We start from the raw sequence: 20,493 nt of genomic DNA, 5'->3' as shown, positions 1-20,493 counted from the left end.
GAAGGCTTTTTGTTTTTGTTTTTGTTTTGGCCTCCATTAAAATGGATCCTTCCTATTGTATTTCAATTTCAGTATGATTAGGTATTTTGAAAAAGTACACAAAATCACTCTGAAATTTAGATTTATTACACAAGAAATTCTAAGATTCTAGTTGCCAGTACCTTGTATTAAGAACATTGTTGTACAATCAGTATTCTTTTCTAAGGGGCTGGGGCACTAGCTCAGTGGTCTAGTGCTTGCCTAGCATGTATGAGGCCCTGATTCAATCCCTAGCACTCATCCTTCCCCCTGCAAAAGCTCTTCTACATACATTGATTTATTGGTGAATATGTGTAGGAGTTTGTCACTGAAACACTTGTTTCTTCAGGATGTTTCAGTGAGTTGCAGGCAGTTTTTGTGTGCCATTCTAATTGGAACTGTCAGACTTTGTCAGTTCAAAATTTGTCAGAAATATCAAAATTCAGTACAGTACATTGAGATACACAAAACTGCAGCCTCCCACATGTGTACTTGCTATCTATTCTACACTGTAGGTTTGTGACCTACAAGCCCTGGAATGAGTTCAATTTCATGTGATTTCCACCATGAAAGGGAGGAAAAGGTAGAGTGCACTCATGGCTGGAGAGAGATGCGGCATTACTGAGTATATCCCTGATAAGGCACAGCTTCTGTGGAGACACTCACAGTTTATTAGTTTAATGAATTTCCCACAGATGAGCTTCTAGCTCCTTATGTTTCCTCCCCTGTTCACAGACTATTCTAGTTGGGCATTGTAGGGTATGTTTATCTCATGAATTTGGGGGCCTGTCCCTTTTTTACATTGTCTGGTCAGTCAGTGCAGTGGATGTTGAAGCATATCTGGAAGCCATTCTTAACCTAGGAGGGCTATAGGAATTTAACCATATGTGGGAATTTTAGCTAACCCCAAATTTAATGTATCCCTCCCTCAACTTACAATTAGCAGGATCCCCAAAATGCCCATTGCTATTTCATCATCACCTGGCCCAAAGAGGAAATTGGAATGGAAGGAGGTAGGGAGTGGTCTTAGCTAACTTCAGTTAAAATAACTTGCTTTTTAGGTTTTACAAAAACAGAACCCTGTGAATACATTTCTGGAGCTGACACAAGGGAGGGGCTTTGAAGCATCAACTTCGTCTTCTAGAGAAAATCTGCCTCTGGAAAATTCTGCAGCACCCCCATGTGCCTGGATAGAGGAGACTCGGATGTGTTGGTGAACAGTCCTGTTCACGTCACAGCCTCCAGAAAGGACTTAGCAGTTTAACTTTGGACTTTATGAGCATTTACAAAGTGTTGTAAGATAGCCCTCCCCTTGTCCTCCTCTCTTCCTTTTTGATGTTGCCAACCTTAATTAGCCACAGTTAGGTAAATTTGATAATCTTATAATGCCAATTTACTTACCAGCTACGAAAATACTCTAGATCAGCTGGTAAGAACTACACAGAAAAGGCTCTCTGATTAGCAATACCTTAGCTTTCCCATATTTATATCTCATTAACGTCTTTATATATATTTTTATACTTGATATTTGTCCACTGCAAAGTTTTTAGAAGATAGGTTACTTTTGATTCCTCTGTTGCTACAAGTTATTGGCTTCCAATCTGACTTGGTCTGAGTCCTTATCAGGCAATAGGTGGGCTTAATTCACCAGTGATTATTAGATTTCACAGTGCTGGAAGATGTTTTGATATTTTGCTGTGCTAAATATCAGGCAAAAAATATATATATACTGGGCCTAGTGTGGTTGTGCACACCTGTAATCCCAGCAGCTTAGGACACTGAGCCAGGAGGATCATGAATTCAAAGCCAGCCTCAGCAAAAGCGAGGCACTAAACAACTGAGTGAGACCTTGTCTCTAAATAATACAAAATAGGGATGGGAATGTGGCTCAGTGGTCAAGTGCCCCTGAGTTCAATCCCTGGTACCTTCTCCCCTCCAAAAAAGACTGTACTGGTGATAATGGCTGAGTATTGGAAACCACCTAAACACCTATCAACAGGGTATTGATGAAATTATAGATTATGTATTTGTATATCCTATGTAGTCAAAAAAATAACATGTATGTTTCTTTTTATATGGAAATGCCTGCAGATACTATGTAAAAGAAAAAGGCTAGAAAACAAGATGTATAATACATATTATCTGATTTAAAAACTGTATGTATAGGTTATAATTTTATTTCCTTATTTTTAAAATTTATTTATTTATTTTTGCATTACAATTCTTAATACACCATTTATTTCCTTATTTTTATACAGCATGTTACTGTTTGAGTTCTCGTTTGTATATTTTGATTTTGAATATAATGTCCATTTGAGATATGCAAAGAAGACAGCTATGGGGATGAGGAATTGATAAGAAGAATAGCATAGTAAGGCAATAAAAACTAGAGAGGATGAGGATCAAATCTTGGCTGTGAAATACTGGCATTCCTTCTTGCTATCTATCTCATAGGACCTCTGTTTCCTTGTCTATAAAATGGGACTAATGTTACCTCATAGGTTTGTGTCAGGGACTGAATGGTAAAGAGTAAGAAATTGTAGGTAACCAGTACTGGTAGTTAATTTTTTTTTTTTTTTTTTTTTTTTTTATTGGTTGTTCAAAACATTACACAGCTCTTGACATAGCATATTTCTTACATAAGCTTTGAGTGAGTTATGAACTCCCATATTTACCCCCAACGCAGATTACAAAATCATATCATTTAAATATCCCCATTTTTACAAAATGCCATATTAGTAACTGTTGTATTCTGCTACCTTTCCTGTCCTATACTATCCCCCCTCCCCTCCCCTCCCCTCCCATCCTCTCTATCTACCCCATCCACTGTAGTTTATTTCTCTCCTTATTAATTTTCCCATTCCCCTCACAGCCTCTTATATGTATTTTTGTATAACAATGCGGCTCTCCCTCCATTTCCATGTAATTCCCATTTTCTTTCCCTTTCCCTCCCCCTTCATGTCTCTGTTTATTGCTAGTCTTTTCTTCCTGCTCTTCCTCCCTTCTCTAATCTTAATTGCTCTCATTATATCAAGGAAGTCATTTTGTATTTGTTTTTTAAGGATTGGCTAGCTTCACTAAGCATAATCTGCTCTAGTGCCATCCATTTCCCTGAAAATTCTATGATTTTGTCATTTTTTATTGCTGCATAGTACTCCATTGTGTATAGATGCCACATTTTTTTAATCCATTCATCTATTGAAGGGCATCTGGGTTGGTTCCACAGTCTAGCTATTGTGAATTGTGCTGCTATGAACATCGATGTGGCAGTGTCCCTGTAGCATGCTCTTTTAAGGTCTTCAGGGAATAGTCCGAGAAGGGCAATAGCAGGGTCAAATGGTGGTTCCATTCCCAGCTTTCCCAGGAATCTCCATACTGCTTTCCAAAGTGGCCTAACCAATTTGCAGTCCCACCAGCAATGTACAAGAGTACCCTTTTCCCCACATCCTCTCCAGCATTTGTTGTTGTTTGACTTCATAATGGCTGCCAATCTTGCTGGAGTGAGATGGTATCTTAGTGTGGTTTTGATTTGCATTTCTCTGACTGCTAGAGATGGTGAGCATTTTTTCATGTACTTGTTGATTGATTGTATGTCCTCCTCTGAGAAGTGTCTGTTTAGGTCCTTGGCCCATTTGTTGATTGGGTGATTTGTTATCTTGCTGTCTAATTTTTTGAGTTCTTTATATACTCTGGATATTAGGGCTCTATCTGAAGTGTGAGGAGTAAAAATTTGTTCCCAGGATGTAGGCTCCCTATTTACCTCTCTTATTGTTTCTCTTGCTGAGAAAAAACTTTTTAGTTTCAGTAAGTCCCAATTGTTGATTCTTGTTATTAACTCTTGTGCTATGGGTGTCCTATTAAGGAATTTGGGGCCTGACCCTACAATATGTAGATCGGAGCCAACTTTTTCTTCTATCAGACGCAGAGTCTCTGTTTTGATATCAAGGTCTTTGATCCATTTTGAGTTAATTTTTGTACATGGTGAGAGGAGAGGGTTTAGTTTCATTTTGTTGCATATGGATTTCCAGTTTTCCCAACACCATTTGTTGAAGATGCTATCCTTCCTCCATTGCTTGCTTTTAGCCCCTTTATCAAATATTAGGTAGTTGTAACTTTGTGGGTTAGTCTCTGTGTCCTCTATTCTGTACCATTGGTCCACCCGCCGGTTTTGGTACCAGTACCATGCTGTTTTTGTTACTATTGCTCTGTAATATAATTTGAAGTCTGGTATTGCAATACTGCCTGATTCACTCTTCCTGCTTAGTATTGCTTTTGCTATTCTGGGTCTTTTATTTTTCCATATGAATTTCATGATTGCTTTATCTATTTCTACAAGAAGTGCCATTGGGATTTTGATTGGCATTGCATTAAACCTATAGAGAACTTTTGGTAATATTGCCATTTTGATGATGTTAGTTCTGCCTATCCATGAACAGGGTATATTTTTCCATCTTCTAAGATCCTCTTCTATTTCTTTCTTTAGGGTTCTGTAGTTTTCATTGTATAGGTCTTTCACCTCTCTTGTTAGGTTGATTCCCAAGTATTTTATTGTTTTTGAGGATATTGTGAATGGGGTGTTTTTCCTCATTTCCGTTTCAGTAGTTTTGTCGCTGATATACAGAAATGCCTTTGATTTATGTGTGTTGATTTTATATCCTGCCACTTTGCTGAATTCATTTATTAGTTCTAGTAGTTTTTTTGTAGACCCTTTTGGGTCTTCTAGGTATAGAATCATGTCATCTGCAAATAGTGATAATTTAAGTTCTTCTTTTCCAATTTTTATGCCTTTAATTTCTTTCGTCTGTCTAATTGCTCTGGCCAGTGTTTCTAGAACTATGTTGAACAGAAGTGGTGAGAGCGGGCATCCTTGTCTTGTTCCAGATTTTAGAGGGAATGCCTTCAATTTTTCTCCATTCAGAATGATGCTAGCCTGAGGCTTAGCATAAATAGCTTTTACAATGTTGAGGTAAGTTCCCGTTATCCCTATTTTTTCTAATGTTTTGAACATAAAGGGATGCTGTACTTTGTCAAATGCCTTTTCTGCATCTATTGAGATGATCATATGGTTCTTATCTTTAAGTCTATTTATATGGTGGATAACATTTATTGATTTCCGTATATTGAACCATCCTTGCATCCCAGGGATGAATCCTACTTGATCATGGTGCACTATTTTTTTAATGTGTCTTTGTATCCGATTTGCCATTATTTTATTGAGGATTTTTGCATCTAGGTTCATCAGAGATATTGGTCTGTAGTTTTCTTTCTTTGAGGTGTCTTTGTCTGGTTTCGGAATCAGGGTGATGTTTGCCTCATAGAATGAGTTTGGAAGAGCTCCCTCTTTTTCTATTTCCTGGAATAACTTGAAAAGTATTGGTATTAATTCTTCTTTAAAGGTTTTGTAAAACTCCGCTGTATACCCATCCGGTCCTGGGCTTTTCTTGGTTGGTAGTCTTTTGATGGCTTCTTCAATTTCATCCATTGATATTGGTCTGTTCAAATTGTGTGTATCTTCCTGACTCAGTTTGGGCAAATCATATGTCTTAAGAAATTTATCGATGTCCTCACTATCCTCAATTTTATAGGAATATAGGTTTTCAAAATAATTTCTAATTATCTTCTGTATTTCTGTAGCATCTGTTGTGATATTGCCTTTTTCATCCCGTATGTTAGTGATTTGAGTTCTCTCTCTTCTTCTCTTCGTTAGCATGGCTAAGGGTCTGTCAATCTTATTTATTTTTTCGAAGAACCAACTTTTAGTTTTGTTAATTTTTTCAATAGTTTCTTTTGTTTCAATTTCATTGATTTCTGCTCTGATTTTAATTATTTCTTGCCTTTTGCTGCATTTGTTGTTGTTTTGTTCTTCCTTTTCTAGGGCTTTGAGATGAAGTGTGAGTTCATTTATTTGTTGGTTTTTTTTTTTTCTGAGGAATGACCTCCAGGAGATGAATTTCCCTCTTAAAACTGCTTTCATTGTGTCCCATAGATTTCGATAAGTTGTATCTGTGTTTTCATTTATCTCTAGGAATTTCTTGATTTCCTCCTTTATGTCTTCTGTAACCCATTGATCATTAAGTAACATATTGTTCATTTTCCATGTGATATAGGATTTTCCCTTCCTTCTTTTATCATTAATTACCAGTTTCATTCCACTATGGTCAGATAAAGTGCATGGTATTATCTCCACACCTTTATATTTACTAAGGGTTGCCCTATGGCATAATATATGGTCTATTTTTGAGAAGGATCCATGTGCTGCTGAGAAAAACGTATATACACTAGAAGATGGTTGATATATTCTATATATGTCAGTTAAGTCTAGGTTATTAATTGTGATATTGAGTTCTATAGTTTCTTTATTCAACTTTTGTTTGGAGGATCTGTCCAATGGTGAGAGAGGTGTGTTGAAGTCACCCATAATTATTGTGTTGTGGTCTATTTGATTCTTGAACTTGAGGAGAATTTGTTTTATGAACGTCGCAGCACCATTATTTGGTGCATAAATATTGATAATTGTTATATCTTGTTGGTGAATGGTTCCTTTTAACAGTATATAATGTCCTTCCTTATCCCTTTGGATTGATTTAGTCTTGAAGTCGATTTTATTCGATATGAGGATGGCCACGCCTGCTTGCTTGCGAGGACTGTGTGCATGATATATTTTTTCCCAACCTTTCACCTTCAGCCTGTGTACGTCTTTTCCAGTCAGATGTGTCTCCTGGAGGCAGCATATTGTTGGATTTGTTTTTTTAATCCATGTTACCAGCCTATGTCGCTTTATTGGAGAGTTTAAACCATTAACATTTAGAGTTACTATTGATGTATATTTTGTACTTCCAGCCATGTTTGATTGTTTATCTCTTTTTTTTTTTTTTTATAGTTTAGTTTGTTTCTCCATGGTTAGCTTTCCCCCCACCATCTGTCCTTATTGAGGTACTTCCCATTGTTGGCTTTGGTTATTGTTATTCACTTCTTCCTCGTGTAGTGTTTTGTTCAAGATGCTTTGCAATGCTGGTTTTCTGGCTACAAATTCTTTTAGCTTTTGTTTATCATGAAAGATTTTTATTTCGTTGTCGTACCTGAAGCTTAATTTTGCTGGATACAGAATTCTTGGTTGGCATCCATTGTCTTTCAGTGTTTGAAATATGTTGTTCCAGGATCTTCTCGCTTTCAGCGTCTGTGATGAAAAATCCGTTGTTAATCTTATTTGTTTACCCCTGAATGTAATCTGTCTCTTTTCTCTTGCAGCTTTTAATATTTTCTCTTTGTTCTGTATATTTGATATCTTCATAACAATGTGTCTTGGCGTTGGTCTACTGTGATTTTGTGTGCTCGGTGTCCTGTATGCATCTTCAATTTGTATATCTGTTTCCTTTTTTATTTCTGGAAAGTTTTCTGTAATTATTTCTTTTAGCAGGTTACTCATTCCCTTGGTTTGACTCTCTATCCCTTCCTCTATCCCAATCACTCTTAAATTTGGTTTTTTTATGTTGTCCCATACCTCTTGGATGTTTCTCTCGTGGTTTTTAACCGTCCTATCAATGTTGGCTAGACTCTTTTCAAGATGATATATTTTGTCTTCATTATCTGAAGTTCTGGCTTCTACTTGCTCCATTCTATTAGTGATACTCTCATTTGAGTTTTTAATTTGGTTTATAGTTTCCTTCACTTCTAAGATTATCGTTTGATTCTTTTTTATAATCTCTATCTCCTGATACAGATGCTTAACTTCTTCTTTTATCTGTTTATGTAATACATTCTCAATGTGTTCTTTCGCTGCTTGAATTTGCTGTCTCATATCCTCTTTAAGGTTCCATTCCATCTGTCTAAGGTGTTCCTTGAGCTCTTTGTATGACCATTTTTCTGATGACTCTAGGTCCTCCTGAATATTTAGGCTATCCTGCATTGTTTGTACTCCTTTTCTTCCTTGCCTTTTGAAGCTGCTCATATTGCTTCTTGTTCTGTTTGACTGTTGAGCTAGTGTTTACTCCTATAAATTTATTTGATGCTTGGGATGAAAGGTATTAGAAGGGAAGTGAGGAGGTCACTAAAGAGAATGAGAGTAAGCAGGTAGAATTCAAGGAAGGGGGAATAAGAAAATTGAAAAGAGATGTAAAGACAGAGGAAAAGAAGGAAAGAGAGAAAAGGATAGAGAATTAAAGAGAATTTAAGGACAAATAATAGTAATAGAAATGAGAGATGAAGTTTAAAAATGGAATAAAATAAGATAAGATAAAATGGATTAAAAATATCATTTAAAAAAGACAGTAACAATAAAAAAAATAATACTAATAATAAAAAAATTAATAAAAAAAATAAAAAAAAATAAAAAAAAATAAAATAAGATAAAATAAAATTAAATTAAAAAAAATTAACAAGAAAAAAAAAAAAAAAAAAAAGAAGAAAAAAAAAATTTATAAATGCAGCCCTAGAGTGCGATTAACTGTTCTTCCAGTAGATGGCGCTGTGGCCACCGGGCCAAGATCCTCCTCTCAGTGGTCGGGATTCAATCTCTGTGCAGCAGATCTTCCACCCGGACTGGGCGGGTCTCCACTCCTGCTGTTCGCCCTGTGGGCGGGGCCTGTTGCCTAGCCCGGCGGGGGTCGTTTGTGGCTCTGGGCTGGCAGTTTGGATGTGGTCGTCTGGAGCCCTGTTCCGCCAGAGGGGGTTCAGAGATCTGGGCCTGCTGGAGCCGGATAGGCAGTGCCCTCTCCCCCACTCACTGCAGCATGTGGGCAGCGGCCGCCTGTCTGCGGCTGGTGTCAATTTACAGAGCTGGACGGGCTCGGGCTCAGGCAGGCAGCGCCCGTCCCCACTGTCGCTGCAACGTGTGGGCAGTGGGCGTTTGGCGGCAGCTGACGGCCACTCACAGAGCCCTATGGGCGGGGGCCCAGGCAGGCAGTGCCCGCTCTTAAACTGGCTGCAACGTGTGAGCAGCTGTTGGCGGAGGTTCACAGAGCCGCCAGCGCGGGTCCAGTCAGGCCGCGCCCGCTCCCACAATCACTGCAACGTATGGGCAGCGGCAGGGGCCGGTTCACCGAGCCGCCGGCGTGTGTCCGGGCGGGTAGCGCTCGCTCCCAAGGTCGCTGCAACCAGCGGCTGGGGCCGGTTCAACGAGCCGCAGCGTGGGACCAGGCAGGTAGCGCCAGCCCCCTAGGTCGCTGCAACCAGCAGCCGTGCCGTTTCCCAGAGCCACCGGCTTGGTTCCAGGCAGGGAGCTCCCGCTCCCAAGGTCGCTGCAACCAGCGGCCAAGGCCAGTTCACCGAGCCACCGGGATGCGTCCAGGCAGGTAGCGCCCGCCCCCAAGGTCGCTGCAGCCAGCGGCTGGGGCCGGTTCCCAGAACCGCCGGCGTGGGACTAGGCAGACAGCGCCCGCTTCTCTGTTTACCGCAACGTGTGGACTGCCGCCATTTGGCGGCAGCCGGCGGGACTGTGTCCCAGCTCTGCGTTGCCGAGGTTCAGGCGTCTGGGACACGCTGCCACCTCCAATTAAACTTACTAGTTCCAGGCAGGTCTCCTTTCAGCTGAATTTTGCTAGAGGTTTCTCAGTAGGACGCCTGTGGGTGTATTCTTTCTGATCCTGTTACAGCAGAGGTACTGACAGTGCTGTTTCCTCGCTGGCCGCCATGTTGTCCAAAACCTGGTAGTTAATTTTTATTGATATTAGTGATTACAATATTATTGAGGTTCCCTCCCTAATATATTATCCATTACTGTTAACTAATTACCTCAAAACTTAGTGGCTTAAAACCATAGAACTTTATTATCCTTCAGTTTCTGTGGGTCAGGAATCCCAGAGTGGCTTTGCTCTGGTTCTCGTGTGGTTGCAGTCTGGCTGTTGTCTGGGATGGTATCACCTAAGGCCCGCCCACTTGGGACAGGAGGACCTGCTTCTAAGACCCCTCATTCACATAGCTGTTGGTTCTTTGGCACTTAGATTTTTCCATAAGGCTACCTGAGTATCTTCATGACCATGACAGCTCATTTTCCCCAGAGTAAGTGATCCCAGAGAGACAGAGAGGAAGGAAGAATTCACACTTGAGTTTTCTGGCCTAACCTGTGAAGTTCTTTCTGCAAGAGGGTCAGCCTTCTTCATTGTGTCACAGAGATGAGACTACTAAGAAGACTCCTTGTTGGGGCCATCTTGGAGGGACTGGCTGCCACACCCAGTTGGTAGCTAGCAAACTCAAATTAAAATTTAGGCTGTGTGGCTATTTCTGTCATGAACATGTTGGAGTATCACATGCTTAGCATTTAGCCCTCTTTTCTGTCTGTTACTCACACTCTGGGTGGCCATTCCATCCTGTCCCCCAATTCCCAATTGCATCTCCATTCCAATCTTTCCCCAGAACTAAAGGTTCATATATCTAACAATCAGCTCCGCTTGAAGCCTGATAGCTGTTACAGTGTTAGCATGTCCCAAACTGAACTCCTCCCCAAACCTGCTCCCCTGCAGGCTTCTCTATCCCTGTGCAGCAATGCCATTCTTCTAGTTGCTCAAGTAGGAACCTTAGAAATGTGCTTGCCTTCCTCTTCCTCTCACATCCCATCATGTGTCAGCACAGATCCTGTGGCTCTGCCTTCAACATACACCCAGAATTCAACACTTCTCACCATCTGGGCTGATCACCTTCAGATACCACCCTGATCCATACCACCATCTTCTCTCCAGGGTGTTGCAGAGGCCTTCCAGCTCTTCTCTAGTCTCTGCCCTAGCCTCCTGCCTCTGGTCTGTTGAGCTGGTGGCCCTTTTAAGATCCAAATCAGATTGTGCCTCTCTCTAGTTCTTTCCTCACACTCAGAGCACAGTAGGCTATCACATCCAGGTCTGCCCATGTCTCTGGGCTCTGTGTATCTGATCTTCCCTCCTGCAAGCCAGGACCTTACTGCCTTCCTGTAGTTCTTTCTCAGCTGGGCCTTCTAGGGTCCACAGTCCACAGTTTTCACACCCTGGCTCCAGTTACACTTCACTTGCCTTCCCTGCTTTTTCTCCTTTGTTCTTATCATTGTCTAACTTACTTTATTTTTTATTTAATTAAAACACTTAAATTATGAGCTGTTGAGCAGGGATATTTTGTTATGTTCACTATTACAACGAACAGCCAATTGGATTTGCATTTTCTTGAAGCCATTTTTTTAATATTTAAGAATTTAGGTGTTACCTTTCCACACAAATATGGTTGAAGTTAACATACCAGAAACATTTGTAACTCATCAGTACAGTATGTTATTTTTGCCCAAGATTAGTAGATCCGATTACAGGGGTGGAAAAAAAAAAGGATGTTTAGGAGTTTGCCTTATATGAACTGTTTCTTTTGTGTATTGATTGCAAGTTAAGCATGTAATTCAGATGGAGAATTAAAGGCTGTGGTCCTGTGGAGAATTATAAAGAGAGTCTTTAGGAAAAGTACAAAGCGTGTACTTAGAGATCCCTGTCTTGTCTTTCATTTTCTAATGGATGACTAAAAATTGTACATATTAATTGTGTACAATATGATGTGAAATACGTATACATTGTAGAATGGTCCAGCCAAGCTAATGAACTTGAGCATCACCTCACTTATTTTTTTTTCCAGTGGACTTAAGCTTTACTCTCTCAGTAATTTTCAAAATAAATCCATTGTTATAAAAACTGTAGCCCTTATATTGCACAATAGATCTCTTAAACTATTCCTTGCAAACTGAAATCTTGTATCCTTTGATCAACAAGATCTGCATCTTTAATATGTTAACTTGGACTAGAAAGGTAAGAAGGCCACATAAGATTAGCATGGAATTGTCCCTGATGGTAATAGCAGAAACAGCTTTCCTTTTATACAGAGACCCTGACAGGAAGGTGTGGGGCTTTGCAAGTCATTGTGCCCACATTTGCCAACTCTGCAAGTTACTGTGCTTGGTGCCTTAGGAAGGGACAGAGGTGGCCTGCACACCGAACACTCAGGGTGCAGAGGAGATGCATGGGGTAGGGGTAAAATGCTTTCTTGGGACAGGGTAGAATAAAATGACATGTGGCAGGGAGAAATTCAGGGACAGCATGAGGAGGAGGTGGCACTGAGAATGGAGCATTGGTATGTGTGAGTAGGACTTGAGTAGGCAGGGAAGAGCCCCAGAACAGCCTGTGTCTTGGCTGCTTTTCACAGTTAATCTGGGGATCTTGTCAGGAAGCAGATTCTGACTCCACGGGACAAGGAAGGGAGACAGAGTTTCCCCATTGCTCACAAGGCTACTGGGATGCTGGGAGGCTGGCCCTGGGGGACATGTCTCTGGAGGATGTCAGGGCTGCCTGCATCTGCCTTCCTGCTTTTTCTGCATTGAGCTGCAGGGTGGGGATTGGCCTGGACATGGTAGTGTGGGCTTGACATGGGGTGGGCTGTGAGACACTGGGGAACAGAGGTGAGGCCAGGAGCCCAAGGCTGAACCGCTGTTCATTGCTCAAGACTACTTGACCTCCCTTGATCTTAGGACCAACAGCTTAACCCTGGGCCACCTCTTCTCCTGAACTCTACCTTTAAAAGTTCACTTGGTAATTTCCATTTTTAATCTGTTTGACTTTATGATTTTTACATTCGTGAGACATAATGCTTATAATGTTACTTTGGTCCTTCAGAAAGAAATTATTTCTGTTAATGGCAGATTTTTAAATTTTTAATAAGCTGCCACTCTATCTTCTTGTAATATAGTCCAGTGATAACACTTTCACAAGCATATGGGTTAATTAGGGGGCCTCTTCTTTCAGGGGCTTCTAATTGAGGAAAGAGGAGATTGTACCAATCATTAGTTAGCTTATGTGACTCCAACATGAATCACCAAAGTAGTTGCAGATAGCACAAGATTCCATCCTCTCCATGTCTGGCATGACTGTGGTAGAGATCATAAATTGGAAACAAGCAACTTGAAATTATGATGGCAAAGGATGAACTAAAATGTCACAGAGGTGTTCTTTTCTACTTCCTCCTTCCTCCCCAGGGCCAGTGACTCACACGGGCGGGGGCATTCCTCCCTGGACTGGTTTTGGTGTAGTGGTAGAGCCTTCGCTGTTTACATTAGGAATTCCAACCTTTCATTCAGGCCCCTCTACCTGTTTCTACCTAAGTAGAAACTGAAGTAATTCATATTTCTGACAGTTATACTGCTGTCCCCAGAGGAAAACTCTGCAGCTGAGCATAAATATGATGGGCATGTATGTTCACAGATGTGTACTAAATATATACATGCATGTATGTTTCCAATTTTCTTCCTAGATTTTGGCCCTGATTGCATTCATCTGTATCGAGACCATCATGGAGTGCTCCCCATGTGAAGGCCTCTACTTTTTTGAGTTTGTAAGCTGTAGTGCATTTGTGGTGACTGGAGTCTTGCTGATTCTGTTCAGTCTCAACCTTCACATGAGGATCCCCCAGATCAACTGGAACCTGACAGTGAGTAGAAGTTACCATTCTTTCTGTGAAAGGATCAAATGCTGCTTGGCTCCAAGGGAAAGTTGGAATCTCTCCATGACATGTTTGGTTCTAGTTTATTTTGATATTTTAACATTCCTTTATAACTCAGCTGTGAAATTTTATATTTCTTTACTGCATTGAGTGAAAAAATAAATAAATTGAATCTTAACTAATGGTAGAAACATAACAAAATTATGTTGGTCCTTTTAAAGATGTCATTTCTATTTTATGATCACCTTAGAAGACTAGTTATACTGGTATTTGCAGAATATGGGAAAGAAATGGAATTAATACATTTGCATATTTTTCAGACTACACACAAAAGCCATCTATAAAAATATTGATTCTGGAAGAATTGAAAATGTCAATATTGTGTAAAGCCTAGGAATATTATTAAACTCAAAGTAACTAGGAGGACTGAAGGTTTGGGTGATTTGATCAGAAAATCTTGAGTGGATACATGTCCACTCGTCTCCATACTTTGAATTCTCAGCCCTGTTTGGACAGCCCTGTCAGATGGCATGGGAAGCTGAGGGCTGGCCAATCCCAGGCTATCTCTTCTAAACTGTGTTAGTTGTCCTTATTTGTTCTTGAACAAGAAGGAATTTTAATATAATTCGGTTTTCTTAATATTTCTTTGTAAACAAGCGTGTGCAAGAGCTCAGGGGGAATCAGTAAGGGAGAAACTCAGAAGTACAACCAGCCACCTCACACTTCTGTGCTTGTGAGAGAAGCCTGTGGACTCACAGCTGCTGGGGGTATGAGGAGAGCACTGCAGAACACCTCTTTCTTTCTTTGGCTGGTGCTCCATGCAGAGTGGGGGGCAACACTGTGGGAGGAAGCCTGAGCTGTCGCTCTGCCTGGCAGGGCTGCTAGCATGGTGTCCCTGGGTGTACAGATAGGAAGATCTTCCTGACAGAATGCTCTCACAAACTGTTTTGGGGAGAAAAATGAAAGGAGAGTTACTGATTTGGAAAAGTTAATGTCAGTTGAAAACTCTACAAGTTTTGTCTTAGCACTGAAAGCTAAGGAAAATGTGATGGTATTTTAAATTTAACTTTGTTCAAAACCAAAAGATAACTGGAAGCACTTTGTAAGTTTTTGTGAGAAGTTTAAACATTTCAACTGTTTTTTAGATGAAGTTTGTGTTATATGTAAGAAAATGCTTAGGGGGCTGGGGTTGTGACTCAGTGGTAGAGCGCTTGCCTAACATGTATGAGGCACTGGGTTTGATACTCAGCACCACATATAAATAAATGAATAAAATAAAGTTTCATTAACATCTAAAAATATTTTTTAAAAAATGCTTGAGGTGTGACCTCAACCAATAGTGTAGTAGACAGATAGCTTAAGTGAGCCTTGCAACCTTCCCAACTAATGCATACTCTGGGGACAAGGTCAAGGTGTTCATCCTGTTTGCTGGTATCCCAGTTGCCTGTTGTTTCCAAGGTCCTCTCAGTAGGTGCTTTCTGAGGGCAGGCTGGGCTATAGAGCATTCAACACCCCATAGAAAGACCTGTTTGACAAAGAAGTAGCTTCTGGGAAGGTTAAGATCAGAGGTTTTAAGCCAATAGACCTGGTCAGATCAAGTCCAGGGTTGTTCTTAAGGGCTGTGCATGAACCTGGGTAAATCACATGAGCCTTCTATTAGTGAAGTCTCACTATTGGTTAAATGGAGATAATATTTTCCTTGCAGGATTGTTTTAAATATAAAATGAAGAAAATGGGAATAACGGCATGTAGTAAACTCTCAAACCAGTAGGGCTGCTGCCAGTATGAGAATATCTTTTCTCAAGTGTTATTGATGAACTATGCCATTCTCCTTTAGACTTTATGCCCCTAATTCCATTTTGTCAGTGTATGTGATACCATTAATCTAAAGAGCTCAGTGGAGTAAAGCTGCTTAGCTCATGGCAAAGTTAGGGAGGAGAGAGAGAGAGAGAGAGAGAGAGAGAGAGAGAGAGAGAGAGAGAGAGAGAGAGAGAGAGAGGGGAGAGGGAGGAGAGGAGAGAAGAAAAAGAAGGGGCTTCAGGGAAGATGAATACTTACAGGGCACAAACCATGTCCCACCTGCCAATAGTTACCACCCAGTTACTTCTTTCAAATTATTAATTCATCAAATAGATTAATCCACTGGATTAATCACTGTTCTAATCACTGACCTAATCAGAGGTCACTGCTCTCTTAATCTAATCATTTTACTTCCTCATTAATAGAGAGCTTTGGGAGGATATCTTGTATCCAAACTATAACAAGCTACATCATTATTTTTAATGACTGCATGGTGTTATTATGGAAATTCCATTTTATTTAGTAAAATACCCTATTCTTGAGCATTTTGTTTGCTTTTGTTTTTTTTAATAGTTTTTTAGTTGTTGATAGACCTTTCTTTATTTATATTTATGCAGTGCTGAGAATCGAACCCAGTGTCTCACACATGGGCAAGTGCGCTTCTGCTGAGACACAGCCCCAGCTCCTGCTTTCGGTTTTTTACTTCTTTAAATAATGTCACGAAGGACGTCCTTATACTTAGACCTTTGGTATATTAGCACTTTCTATTAGTACTTAAGGTGAATTTCCAAGTGTGGAATTTATAAGTAGACAATATGAACCTGTTCAAAATCTTGTATGCCTATTAGCAAATAGTTTTCCTGAAAGTTATGTCATGTGAGCCCTGCTGGCTGGTCTGTGTGTCAGTGTCTGACTTTCTGTCTCTCTCACATACATACATGCATACATATATACATATACAAAGTTGTAGTCTTTTCCAGAAAAGTAGCATGCAATTGCCAAGTTAATTTTCACTTCTTTGCTTACAAGTAAATTTGAACATTTTTCTTCCTTATTGGCCATTTATACTTTAAAGTTTTATTCATTTTTAAAGTTCCATTGTATTTTTAAAAATATCTTTATTTTTATTTATTTATTTTTATATGGTGCTGAGGATTAAACCCAGGGCCTCACATGTGCAAGGCAAGCACTCTACCACTGAGTTACAACCCCAGCCCCATTTATACTTTTAAAAAATTGCTTATTTATAGCCAGGCATGGTGGTGCATGCCTGTAATCCTAGTGGCTTGGGAAGCTGAGGCAGGAGGATCGCAAGTTCAAAGACAGCCTCTGCAACAATAAGGCTCTAAGCAACTCAGTGAGACCCTGTCTCTAAATAAAATACAAAATAGGGCACGGGATGTGGCTCAGTGGTTGAGTGCCTCTGAGTTCAATCCCCAGTATCAAAGGAAAAAAAAAAATTGCTTATTCATGGCCTTTCCTTATTTTGTTACATTTTCTTAAGAATATTGGTCATTTTATCAAATGTTTATTAAAGGTTTACTATTTATCAAGATTTTATTGGATGTCTTATATTTGGTGTAAAGCTTAAAAAGTATTTTTTGTGAAGGGTTTTTAAACATACACATGGGACTTTGTGGTTTTGCTTTATTCATATAATTTTTATTTTCTTTGTTTTATTTTGGTTTATAGTGTTAAATAAAAATACAAATTTTTAAAATGATTTTTTTCATTAGTTAGCAAAATCCTTTGTTTCTTCACTATCTTTCTTTTTAAAAGATAGCATTATATGATTGTTATATCAATAAAATTAGCAATTCTTTAATATTGATTAATATTCAGTTCATACTCTATTTTCCCGTTGGTCTCAAAATATCTTTTTACATTTGTCTTATTCAGGTCACAGTCTACACGAGGTTCACACAAATAACCCCCTTCCATTCATTCCTTTTATTTTATTGATTTGTTAGAAACACTGGGTCATTTGTCTATCCTGTGAAGCGTTTTACAGTCTGGAGTTAGCTGCAAGCGCCCTGGTGGTGAGGCTTTACTTGTTCCTCTGTCCCTGTCTTGTGTGTGACCTGGTTATTGGCTCTGGGGCAACTCTGGCCAACAAGCTTCTCCAACAGTGGAAATGTTTTCTGATCTGTACTGCTCTGTGTGCAGCCATGAGCTGCAGGTGGCTACTGAGTACTTGTAGTGGGCTAATGTGATTGAAACATGGAACTTCTTATTTTATGTAGTTCAGTGGGTTTAATGTTCAGTAGCCACATGTGTTTGAGACAGCACAGCTCTAGAAGCACAGTAATACGCAGGTTCATTATTGAGGCGAGGGCTTCAGCCTCAAAAATGGGTTAGTTCAGTGGAATTTGAAGGCCGATGTGCTCATGTTAGCAGTTGCTTGTGTTTTCCCCCTTGTTTCATCTTATTGGCTGAATAACCTGGTGGGGGATCATAGTAGGATATTATCTTGTCTTTGTAAAACATCTTTTTAAATTTTTTTACTATATTCTCTGATCATATTTATCTTTTCAGTCTTCATTTAATGTTGATTGTCGTTGCTAAAACAAGTTTAAAATCACTGGTACTCCTACAATTTTTAAATTTTTCCCCTTAAATTTCCTAACCCTGGGCTGGGATTTTGGCTCAGTGGCAGAACCCTTGCCTTGCAAGTATGAGGCCTAGGTTCGATCCTCAGCATCACAGCAAAATAAATAAATTAAATAAAGGTATTGTGTTCATCACAACTAAATTTTTTTAAAAATTTCCTAGCCCTTTTTATCACATCTCTATTTTTACATAGTCACAATTTTGCTTGATGCTTGACTTCCAACATTATATCATAAAATATGTTTCCTTTTCTGAATAATCTTTGCTTTGGGAAGTATGTTTTATATTTTTCACCCCAATAGTATCTTATCCCAGAGCCAAGTATTTCTAGATACTTTCTGGCTTGAATTTGTGAGAAATTTCCCTGGCTTCACAGATCACATCTGAACCCTGTCCTGCTGGCAGGTGTTTTTGAAGAGAGCCTCACAGTCCCTACATTACAGTTTTGCCCTAGCCCATGAAGAAGCGTAGCAGAACTCCAGGTGGTTTCTACTACCCAGACTCAGTACTATTAAATTGAAACTTGTCTCTTTGCATCTTTAAAAAGAGCAAGTCAATCTTGAAGTCAGGCCAGACTGGATGAACCACCAGGTGTTGATGGTATAGTCAACCAGCACTTAAGCAGTTTGGTCTTTTTCCTGAATTTTCATCCCTTTTATAGTTCACAGAGGCCATATAGTATGACCCAGGCTATTGGGGTCTAGTGCCAAAGCAATAACAGAAGTACCAGTGTAGAGGATCCAACTGTGGCCAGGTGTTGTGTTTGGCTTGTCACCTACATAGTTCTACTTGTCTTCCAGAACAGCTCTGGGGAAAAGGGGCTGCTATTCCACATAAGATAGAACACAGCAGTTCATCTGAAGTCATAGTATTAGTTAGACCCTAGGCTGGCTATGACTCTTTTTTTTTTTTTTTTTTTTTTTTTTTTTGGTACCAGGGATTGAACTCAGGGGCACTCAACCACTGAGCCACACCCCCAGATCTATTTTGTATTTTATGTAGAGACAGGGTCTCTGAGTTGCTTAGCACCTCGCTTTTTGCTAAAGCTGCCTTTGAACTCACCATCCTCCTGCCTTAGCCTCCCAAGCTGCTGGGATTACAGGCATGCGCCACTGAGCCTGGCTGCTGGCTATGGCTCTTAATCAGTGTTATAGTCTTTTCATAAATAAGACAGAAGTTAAGTCTGTGAAACACTAGGTAAGTAACTTCATTTGCTTTGCAAGAGGTTCAGGAGAAAATTCTGCAGTGACTTTAGTGACATAGAGGTTTGAAAATCTAGGTAAGAACATGTGTTCGCAATGTCTGAAAATAATGTGCTTTAAACCTTACATATGGAGGCGAGGAATGCTGGGGACTGCATCAGTCTCAGTACATTTGGACCCTTAGGATGCTTTGTCCACACTAAGACCATTGTGTGAGCATCTTTTTAAAAAGATGACACTAGAGAGGCTGGGGTTGTGGCTCAGTGGTAGAGTTCTTGCCCAGCATGTGTGAGGCACTGGGTTCGATTCTCAGCACCACATATAAACAAATGAATAAAATAAAGGTCCAGCACCATCTAAGAAAATATTAAACAACAACAACAACAACAAAAGATGACATTGGAGGGCTGAGGGTGTAGCTCAGTGGTGGGGCTCTTGTCTAGCACTTGTGAGGCTCTGATTTCTAACCCCAGCACTGCAAAAAATTAAAAAGATACCAGGATGCTAAACAGTAAATAATGGCTGTTGTTTAAGTCAGGAATTGGTGATGTGGTGGGTTAAAACGTGGATTTTGTTGTGCCAGTTTGCCAAGCAACCATTAACTGTGAACTATTATTTTTGTCTTCCTTTGTGTGACCAATATCTCTGTGTCTTCAAGGCTGAGATTCAGGGCCATTGGAGGTTGCATGTTGTGAGTCCTATTTTGGAAGATCTTCAGTTGATTTTCAAATTGTTCTTTTCAAATTATTTTTATTTTTTTGTTTAGGATTTGGTCAACACTGGACTCAGCACTTTCTTTTTCTTTATTGCCTCAATTGTACTGGCTGCTTTAAACCACAAAACCGGAGCAGAAATTGCTGCTATGGTAAGATAACTTGAGTTGGTAAAATGCAGGCTGACTTCACACCTCCTGTGACTTTCTGTCCTTTGTCCTCTGGCATGTGTCCTACTACTCATCCTCCTTGAATTCTTTCTTGAGTGTGGAGGCTGATGTGGAGGGTGGGGAGATGCGTGGGACCTGCTCTCTCCCCACACACCAGGCTTCTGTGTTGCTGTTGATTCACAAAGAACAAGTTTCATTTTTGTAGTTGGGGAGAGTTAAAAGACTTCTCTCCCAGTGCCTCGCAGTAGATTCTCCAAACCTTACCAAGTAATTAAAACCCCACCGTGACTCATCTGGAGCTGCCTAGGTGAGTGGCAGCAGATGGGGGTGGGATTTGGAATTCAGCCCTGTGGCTTGATTTGAGGCTTACATGTGAGACTCTTACTATTCTCTCTTCATCACATTTTGTCTGCATTTCATTCTCACATTTGAGACTACAGGGCATGAAGATACAAACAGTAAAAGAGATACTTATGTGATTTTTAAAAAAGGTCCAAAATGTATTTGGAGGGTACCGCAGTTTAACCCAGTAAACAACAACAACAAAAG

The 20,493-nt window shown here is 40.0% G+C and overlaps 1 protein-coding gene across 1 annotated transcript in view; it reads left to right on the top strand.

The window, feature by feature from the left end:
* Positions 1 to 20,493, top strand: part of CMTM4 (CKLF like MARVEL transmembrane domain containing 4) — a 68,208-nt gene that overhangs the window by 39,260 nt on the left and 8,455 nt on the right. The window contains exons 2-3 of the mRNA XM_081274385.1: positions 13,261 to 13,437; positions 19,828 to 19,926. Of these exons, the coding sequence (XP_081130511.1) occupies positions 13,261 to 13,437; positions 19,828 to 19,926 (276 nt within the window). The remainder of the gene's footprint in view (positions 1 to 13,260; positions 13,438 to 19,827; positions 19,927 to 20,493) is intronic.

The sequence above is a fragment of the Spermophilus citellus genome (assembly GCF_964194105.1).
Source record: "Spermophilus citellus genome assembly, chromosome: 18".
Taxonomy (NCBI): Eukaryota; Metazoa; Chordata; class Mammalia; order Rodentia; family Sciuridae; genus Spermophilus; species Spermophilus citellus.
The sequence above is the reverse complement of the archived record's forward strand: the minus strand, read 5'-3'. Positions and strand labels throughout refer to the sequence as shown.